Below are 10,124 nucleotides of genomic sequence, written 5' to 3'. Positions count from 1 at the left end.
TATTTGCATGGATTACGGTGGTGATCATGTATTACGAACTGCCTTGGGCAGTCAACCCGCAGTCATTGGTATCGATAGGTCCATGTCGATAATTAACATGCTTCGTTTTCCTCTGTGTACGTGTTGGTTATGCGTAAACTATTTCAAACTCTATATGCTATTATCAAACTTGTATGCTCACCTTTACACTATGTGTATTGACTTTTATTTTAACGTATGTAACAGGTATTTAGGATGCTTACCTGCTAGGAAAGCGAGGCTATAATAAGTTTCTAGAGGCCAACAAATAGTTGTCTGTACTAATGTAATCAAGTGTCTCTAGAAGCAGATAAACAATTGCTCTATTTGAAAACCTGAGTTGTCGGAATAGAACTATTTGCCTAGAATTTGTCTGTAATAATTTGTTTACCTTTTGAGGCATGGTATGGGACATGTTACTTTAAATTGATTGGTAATGATAATTGTTATGGAAACTTCTGGACAATCTGTTTCGCTCAGTGCCATGCCCTGATGATTCCGCCATCGGTTGGGGTGTGACATAACTTCCATCCGCCACTACTACAACTATCATCTATTACCACCATCACCTTCAAGCACCATTTTCATCACCAAAATACCTCCAAAACAAACAAAGTGGCATGGTGCAAAAAAAGGGAGGAGTGGAAGGTGGCGTTTTTATAAAAAATAAAATAAATATTAACGGATCAAAACCAAACCAAAATCCACCGATTAAAGAAACACCGATGTCAACAAATCAAGAAACCCACATGTTTTAAATGGGCTCACTTGGCCTATCCAACAAAATAAAATATGTATAAAGCAACACGTACACCAAATAAAGCCCAAAAAACTAACAAAGCATGAGGTACAACACCCCAGTGCATAAGCAACTTACAAAACAAAATGATATAAATATCTAGAGCTGTAAACGAACCGAACATTCAGCGAACAGTTCGTGAACCGTTCGGCGGGAAGTTCGTTTATGTTCGTTCGTTTAATAAACGAACGAACATGAACAAGAAATTTTGTTCGATTAGTTAAATGAACGAACATGAACAAATGTCTCGTTCGTTCAATTGTGTTCGTGAACGTTCGGTAAGGTGTTCGTGAACATTCGTTCATTTGCGTTCGTTTATGTTCGTGTTTTAATTAAAGATTTTTATACTTTCATATATTTTATCTATACTTTTTATACTATTAAACTTTTATTTGTATCATTACCCTAACAATTAAACTAGGAAACCCTCTCTCACCTTATTTATGCACCATTTCCCTTTCTTTTCTCATTATTTACATCGACGAATATGATCTACCTCCGTTCCACAATAAGGGATTCAAGTTCTAGTGCTACTCTCTGGGCCATCCACCTTTATCCTTCATCGCGTTCGCCAAATTTATTTGTGTTTGCTTGTGTTCGTGAACCGTTCGTGAACACGCTCATTTCCTTAATGAACGAACATGAACATAAAATCTCGTTCGGTAAGTGTTCATGAACCGTTCGTGAACACATTAATTTCCTTAACGAACGAACACGAACAAGGCCTCGTTCGTGTTCGTTCGGTTCGTTTACAGCCCTATAAATATCCCAAATATAAGCGGTTTCATTTGCGTTGCATCTCAACATAGGCAACATACAACGAACTCCATGTATCAATTGCATTCGCCACAACAAAAGCTAACAAAAAATACAACAAAGCTCAGCAAGACATCATGGCTCTTAAAATAACAAAATCCCAAGTAACAACGGTCTAACAAATCCCATAGACCAGAACGTTCCAAGTAACAGTCACTAACATCAAACTCACAAACATATTAATCAACACTCTAATCAAGTCTCTCAAATTCATGACAAAACATTGCCACAAGGCGTAGGATATCGCGAACAACCAAATACGACATCTAAAGCATACAACCGCCCAATCATATCTCGGGAACTTAAATCCATGGACTATAAAGCAAGTCCAAACCATCAAACCAAGTGAAAAGTCTCAAAAACGTCAAAAATAAAATTCCAAAATCACAGTTTATGCTGGTGCACGAATGTCTAAAGCCTGCGTCTTAGTCTTAGTCAAGCTTGTATAGGGTCTAAGGGTCATTTATGAATGTTTTGTAAAGTATAGGGGGCTGTTTGTAAAGTTTGTATTGTAATGTTCTGATTTCGCCCCAAATGACATTGTGTCATTTGGAGCGAAATCACATCTTTCTGATTTCGCCCGAAATGACAAGATGTCATTTGGAGCGAAATCAAGCCCCTATAAATAGTCCAAGTGTTTTCTCATTTTGTAACTGAATGTCGATCGTGTAGCCGAACTGCTGCCGGATTTTTCTGAGAAATATAAATGAGAAAACGTGTTTAAAGTAATCTGCATTCTGTTTCTACTCCATTCTGCTTAGATTCAAGCTGTTTGTGTATTTCCGCTGCATAAACAGTGGTGTTTAGCTCAGACTGACTCAATTGATCGTCAATAACGATCCCACAATTGGTATCAGAGCCAGTTATGAGTTAGAATACCAGAATCAAAGCCTTTTTACTACACTTTTTTGAATTTCTCGACATTGCCACGGAGAAAATGGACTGAAATTTGGACATATTGTGTAAAATTGACAATTAACAAACCCTTGAGAGTTTCAGATAAAAATACGGCTTAAAATTGGTAGAAAATGTCTCGAAACCTGATTTCGCTCGAGGGTGTATTTGGTTGATTTCGCTCCAAAAGTCCTAATTTTGCTCGAGCAGTAGAAGCGAAATCAGTGATTTCGCTCGTGAAGTCTGATTTCGCTCGAGATTCATCACTGATTTCGCTCCAAAAGTGATTTCGCTCGTGAAGTCTGATTTCGCTCGAGATTCATCACTGATTTCGCTCCAAAAGTGATTTCGCTCGAGATTACCTACTGATTCGCTCCAGAGGTCAAGTTGTGATTTCGCTCGAGTGAAAAACTATCTGATTTCGCTCCAAAGAGCAACTCTTGATTTCGCTCCAAATTCACATAACTGATTTCGCCTGAAATTTAAAATCTGATTTCGCTCTAAAATTCATTTTTAGTGTAAAATCATGGTTTGAGAGTTTAAATCTGTTTCGTTCGTGATATCGTGTTGGGAATTCAGTCTGTGTAGAAAAGTTTTTCGGTAAAAGTAACCTGTTTGTCAAAAAGTTAAAAATTTTTCAGAATTTGTCACCAAAAATGGAAAATCAAGATTTTTACAATCTTTTTGCGGGTAGCGGCATGACGGCAACACAAAATCCGGCAAGCATAGTTCAAAATGTCAACATGGAGAATGAACTAGGAACAATGCAGAAACCGCCAAAGCTTATGAACTTGGATGAGTATGCCGGATGGTCAGGTCGTTTCAAGAATTGGGTTCAAGCCAACCATTTTGAGTGTTGGATGAAGATAGAGAAAAAATATGTTCCACCTGTTGATGGAGTGGGTTTACCGAAAGGCATTGGAAGTTTAACTGAAACTAAACAGAATGATTTTAAGGCGGAGAAGAAGATGATCAGTATTCTCCAACAGCTATAAAAGAAGATATTCTTGTGTTGTTACAACATGGTGACGACTCACAATCGATGTGGCAAGCATTAAAGTTGAAGTTCCAAGGCAGTGTTTCTATGATCAAAAGCAAGAAAGCCCTAATCAAGAAAGAGTTCGACATCTTTACTGGGATGAAGGGTGAAACGTCTAAGCAGTTGATTGAACGTTATTGCCATCATGTGGTAGAGATGAGAAGATTGGAAATTAAAAAGACAGACGAGGAATGGATCGACAAGTTGTCCGACGCATTACCTTATGATGAATGGGGCACGTACTTAATGATGTTGAAAAACAACTCGGATTTTGTGAATTTGAATCTCAGTGCATTCATTGAAAAAATAGAAGCTCATGAATTGGAATTGTTGAAGATTAGGAAGATGAATTCAGCAAATGTACAGCAAGACGTATCTCTTTACTACAAAGGAAGCACACCTGTTGCAACAAATCAAAGTCCAAAGATACAAACGGATTTTAGTGCTGATACAAATTCAAGTGCTTCTACAAACACTCCACAATCAAGCAAGTCTTCATCGTTTGTGAATTATGATCCAAACTTCAAAGCTCAAGAGCAGGCTTCACCTCAAAGCTCTACAAGTTCCAACAATCAGGCTTACGTTTCTAGGGTGCAATGCAACATCGCGGTGAATATTAAGAATGGAAATGAAATTACTGAAACAGCCGCGAAACAACACATTGCGTTACTGGCTTCTGTTTTAGAGGCGTATGAAGGTTTAGTGGCGGGTAGGATCGGTAATCCTGATATGACAAAAGAAGATTACGACCAGATCGACCCCGAGGAGCTTGAATTGATTGATATAAAATGGTGCATGGCAAGTTTGGTTAGAAGGGCACAACGTTTTATGGAGATCACAGGCAGAAACAGTCTCTCAGGTCCTGATCAGAAACTGGGGTTCGACAAATCAAAGGTTACCTGTTTCAAGTGTAAGGAACGTGGTCATTTCAAGAGAGAATGTCCTAACCGTGAAGTGAACAACCATCAGAACCCATTCACAAACGATTATTACAGACAGGCGATCTATCCTCGACCTAACCAACAACCGGAGAAGGCTCTTATCGTGAATCAAGATGATGAAAAAGTAGCCGAAGGTTTTACCTGGGATAAATACATTCCGGGAAGCGATGGGCAAGCTATGATGGCAGAAATTGTTGAAGTACCGGAGATGGTGACTGAGCCGGAAGTAGTTGTTGAAGAGGTTCCAGTGGTTGTTGAAGATGTTCCTGTTGAGAATATGATTGACATTGAAGAAATCACTGCAGAAGTTTACTATTACCAGTCAGAACAGGAGGTATTTGCAAGTTCTATAAAATTAATAATGCCTCCTAACGTGTTTGAATCTTTTGCAGGTTATTTCGAAGAACCGACGACTGGATCGTGTCCAAGATACGAAGAAAAGAAAGAAGTTGTCGAGGAAATGATAGACGTGACACAAGAGATGACTGGAGAGAAGTTGAAAGACATCGCTGACAAAGCTCTCATGGGAAAGCTAAAAGAGGTAGACACAGAACCTGAGAAGTCAGAGTCTGTCAGTACCGTGTCAGTCAAACAGGAGTCTGATCTGAAATCTGGAGTTCAGGAGGTCAAAGTGTCTGAGTCTGATTTGAAAAATGTCGGTAAACAAGATGTGAACATTGTGTGTGATGAACAGGTTGTTGTTGAGAAAGTTGTTTCAATCCCTGAAACACCATGCCAGAAGTGTTTACAACAGTGCATGGAGTGTCTTGAGAAAGACACTAAGTATCAGGAATTGAAACATCATGCTGATATGCTTAAATTTGACCTTGGACAAGTCAAAGAGGCTTATGATACTCTTGCCAGGTCTATTAAAATGATTCGACAAGAGAGTGTTGAAAATGACAAAGCAACAAAATTGGCTAAAGCAACACTTTTTGATAAACAAGTTGAGGTTAACTTTCATCTTGACACGATCGCTTCACTAAAGAAAGAGCTTGAATTAGCTAAAATTGAAAATGAGAGAATTGATAAAAAATTGATGAGTTATGTGGCTTCATCTTATGTTCTTGAACAAATTGTCCCACAGCAGCCACATGCTGCACCAGTCTTTAAGAGCGTTCCACCCCCAATGTGGAATCATTATACGCAAAAATATCCAGATGGGGTGGAAGGTGCTTTGAATCTCAAGTTGAGATCGATTGAGGATGATTTGCCTGAAAGCATTGATGTTACATTCTCAGCATCCGACACCGACAACGAATCACAGGTCATCAAAACCGTTGTCGATCAGGTGTTAGATGAGGAGAGTGATAACTCTGAAAAGTCTCAATCTGAGAAATCTGTTAGTGAGTCTGAAGATGAGGGTAATTTCTTGGATCGGTTCATACCGAAATCGGATAAGAGTGCGAATGATGATCCGATTATGGTGGTATACACTATGATTGGAACAGACAAACTTTACTCCGATTTCGAGTATCCTCTTCAGAACGTGAAGATTGAGAATGTTGAGAAAGTATTTAAGTTGGTTGAAATGAACATTGATGAGATTAACAACAAAGAATTCTTTTCAAAACTGAAAAAATATTTTGTTACATCACGTCCTACCAGTTCGGGAAAGAAAGAGTGGGATGGTAAGGGTAATAACAAGAAAAACAATTTGAAAAACAAAGGAATCGAGTTTGAGAAGAAGACGGCTAAGCAGGTGTTTAAGCCGAAAGAGAAAATGAATGATATTTTTGTCGCTGGTCCGAGTGTAGATGATGAAAAGAACTACATTTTTAGTCAAAAGGCCGTGGACGATTTCAATACAGCGAAAAAGTTCAAAGAGGAGACACTTGCATCAACTTTTGTCGAGTATGACAAAAGAGTCTGTTATCGTTGTAATGAAATCGGGCACATGGCTAAACAGTGCACGAAAGTGTTTGAGAAACCTGTTTTTGTAAAACCAACTGTTCAAAAACAAACTGTTCAAAAACCTCGACCAAAATCAACGATTGATACAAAAGGTAAAAAACCAATGGTTTCTCCGATTCGCATTCTAAAAAGAGGAGAATCTTTGAAGTCCGAGGATAAGCCAAAATCAACCTTCGAGGTTGGCGAATCTTCCAAATCTCGCAAGACTTCAAAAATTTATCCTAAAACAAAAATATTTGAGAACCAATCATGGGTTGCGAAGTCGAAACCATCTGTTGAGGTCAAAAAGATGGAAAATGCTTTAAAAATGAAACAAAGGTTTTAAAAGATGATGTTGTCGAGTTTGAAAATGAACTTGATAAATTTCTTGCTGAGTTTCCCCCGATTAACAACAAAGTAAAACCAGTTGTGAAAGATGATGTTCCTAATGTCACATTTAACTTTCCTAAAACTGCTGAAAAGTGTGATGTAGTGTTTGGTACTGTTTCTGAGGTAAAGAAATCATGGGCGTCATTGTTTGAATAAGTTGATTTGATGTTTGCAGGGGCTGCCCAAGTCTATCCTTTCGAAGTGGATCATGGATAGTGGTGCATCGAGACATATGACAGGGACTCTAGCTCTTCTTTACGACGTCAAATCAATAAATGGAAGTTATGTAGGCTTCGCCGAAAATCAAGGCGGGAGAATTGTTGGACAGGGAACGTTGACAAATGGTGTCATCTCATTCGACAAAGTGAACTATATCGTTGAGTTGGAAAACAATTTACTTAGCATTTCGCAAATATGTGATAAGTCGTTCAGTGTACATTTCACAAAGAATGAGTGTGTGGTTTTAAAACCAGGGTTTAAAATCCCTGATGAGATGGTGTTATTGCGCGCTCCACAGGTTTACGACCTTTATATTCTTGATATGAGCATTGCAACACCAACAACTCATCAAAAACAATGTTTTGTGTCAAAATCAAAAGCAATAGAAAAAGAAACAATTATGTGGCATCGAAAGATGGGCCACATACATGTTCGTAAAATGAATTTTCTAGTACACAATGATTTGGTAGAAGGTGTAAATCTAAAGAATTTTCACTTGTCTGATGATTGTGTTGCATGTAAGAAGGGGAAGCAGACTCGGAAGTCACACCCACCAAAGATACTTAATTCGATCAGGTTACCTCTTGAGAGATTACACATGGATCTTTTCGGGCCTGTCAACGTAAAGAGCATCAGTGGAGACTTGTACTGCTTGGTGGTGACTGATGACTTTACAAGATTCTCGTGGGTCGTGTGCTTAGAAAGAAAAGATCAAACTTTTGAGTTGTTGATGGTGTTGTTCAAGAAGATGGAAACGGTGTATAAGCTGCCAATCCGGAGAATTCGTAGTGACAACGGAATGGAATTCAAAAACAACAAAATGTACGAGTTTTGCAATGAGAAGGGAATTCTTCATGAATTCAGTGCATCGTATACTCCACAACAGAACGGCGTTGCTGAACGAAAGAATCGGACCCTAATAGAGACAGCTCGCACAATGTTAGCCTATTCCAAACTACCAATCTTCTTCTGGAGCGAAGCAGTATCTGCAGCCTGCTACACATTGAATCGTGTACTCACTGTCAAAAAGTACAAAAAGACATGATTTGAGATGCTGCACCGATATAAGCCGAATCTTGAATTTCTGGAGCCATTTGGGTCTCCGTGTACAGGGGCGGACCTACTAAGGCCCGTGGGTGGGCGGCCGCACCCCTTGAAAAAAAAAATTTTAGTGTTATTTTTCACGAAAAATCCCGACCGCACCCCTTGGAAAATTTCGACCGCACCCCTTGGAAAATTCTGACCGCACCCCTTAGAAAAAAATGTTAGAAATTTATATAAAAAAATTTGTGAACACGGATTTAAACCCGATGCAATTATGTAAACAAATTTCTTTAAATAAAATTTGTATTCCTATAGCCCAACATCAAGCCCAATGGAATAAGTTTATGGTAAAACCCAACCCAAATAACAAAATCAATTAACAAAACATAACCCAATTACCCAAATAAACCCAATCGGCGACCTTTCATCTCTCCCGCCCTCCCCTCTCTGCTGCAACGACCAAGAAAGAAGAAGGATCAAGTTGATCCGATCAACACAGGCTTCGATCGACCAGGTACACTCGATTTTATTCTTCAATAGTTTTGAATTTTGATAAGGTTTTTGATAGAATGATAGGGTTGTTGTGTTGTTGAATGTTGATAATTGATAAAGTATTAAAGTTGTTGTTGTAAAGTTACGGCAAGTCGGCAATCGGCAAATGGTTTATTAAATGTTGATGTTGTAAAGTTACTTGCTGTTGATTTATAGCCACAACTTTTCATTGATTTCATTATTAAATGTTAAATTTAGTATTTAATAATAAAATGTTTATATTGGCACAATGAGTAAATTGTTTATTTTGTTGTTGATAAAATATTAAATTGCTGTTGATAAACAATGAATATCAAAACACACGATCCGATTGTTGATAAAATATTAAATTGTTTATTTTGTATGTGATTAATAGGCACAATGAGTAAAGATGTTATGGCGCGATTTCTCAACAAGAGGAAAGCGGATGAAATTGGATCATCTTCCGATTTTGTTGATGTGAATGATCTTCCCTCGGATCCTCATGATCGCAAGGCGATATCATCATACAACGTGAATCAACGAGATGATGTTAGAAGGGCATACCTACTAAGAGGACCATGTCAACCAACGGGTATTAAATATCCAACATCAACGTTTCAAGGTAAAGAGTTGAGAAAATTCAAACAAGAATGGTATGACCGAAAGGAATACAAGGGATGGTTAGAGTATAGTATAAAATCGGATCGTGTGTTTTGCTTATGTTGTTACTTGTTTAGGTCCGAATTTGGTGATCATAGAGACACATTTGTTTTGAACGGGTATAACAATTGGAAAAAAGTACATGAGGTACTTACAAAACATGTTGGGTTAGTTAATAGTGCCCACAACAAATGTTTCCAAAAGTGTGCCGATTTACTTAACGAAAAGCAAGCGGTAAACGCACAGTGGGACAAAAGCACCCCTAAGGAGAAACGTGATTACAAACTTAGATTAAGTGCTTCTACTTTGCTTGGAAAAAGGTTGTTGAATGGCGGTTTGGCGTTTCGTGGTCATGATGAGTCAAAAGATTCATTAAATAAAGGAAATTTCTTAGAGCTTTTAGAACTAATGGGTGAAATGAATGAAGAGCTTGGTAAGGTTATCTTAGAGAATGCACCGGCGAATAACCAAATGACTAGTCCTAAAATTCAAGCGGACATTAAACATTGTTATGCTCAAGAGGTACTTAAACAAATTTTTGAAGATCTTGGTGATGATGTTTTTTCTTTATTAGTTGATGAATCATGTGATGTTTCAAAAAAAGAACAAATGGCGGTTATTATTCGTTATGTTGATAAAGTTGGGATTGTTAAGGAGCGTTTTATTGGGCTTGTTCATGTCAAAGAGACAAGCGCATTAACACTTAAATCGGCTATTGATGATATGTTGGCACGTTATGGGTTGAGTATGAAAGGGATTAGAGGCCAAGGTTACGACGGGGCAAGTAACATGTCGGGTGAGTTTAACGGCTTAAGAGCTCTTATTTTAAAGGAAAATGTTTCGGCTTTCTATATTCATTGTTTTGCACACCAACTTCAATTAGTTGTTGTGGCGGTTG

General features: G+C 38.2%; 1 protein-coding gene across 1 annotated transcript; it reads left to right on the top strand.

Annotated features, from left to right (window-relative positions):
• Positions 1 to 3,291: 3,291 nt before the first annotated feature.
• Positions 3,292 to 8,969, top strand: LOC110907502. Its single transcript, XM_022152477.1, has 9 exons — positions 3,292 to 3,343; positions 3,484 to 4,284; positions 4,696 to 4,851; positions 4,900 to 5,166; positions 5,749 to 5,871; positions 6,178 to 6,446; positions 6,740 to 6,913; positions 6,966 to 7,307; positions 8,961 to 8,969. Exons 1-9 carry the CDS (start codon positions 3,292 to 3,294, stop codon positions 8,967 to 8,969), a joined length of 2,193 nt encoding a protein of 730 aa, XP_022008169.1.
• The last annotated feature ends 1,155 nt before the right edge of the window (positions 8,970 to 10,124 follow it).

Source organism: Helianthus annuus, chromosome 14 (assembly GCF_002127325.2).
Source record: "Helianthus annuus cultivar XRQ/B chromosome 14, HanXRQr2.0-SUNRISE, whole genome shotgun sequence".
Lineage (NCBI taxonomy): Eukaryota > Viridiplantae > Streptophyta > Magnoliopsida > Asterales > Asteraceae > Helianthus > Helianthus annuus.
Note: the sequence above shows the minus strand (reverse complement) of the source record. Positions and strands in the feature narration are given on the sequence as shown.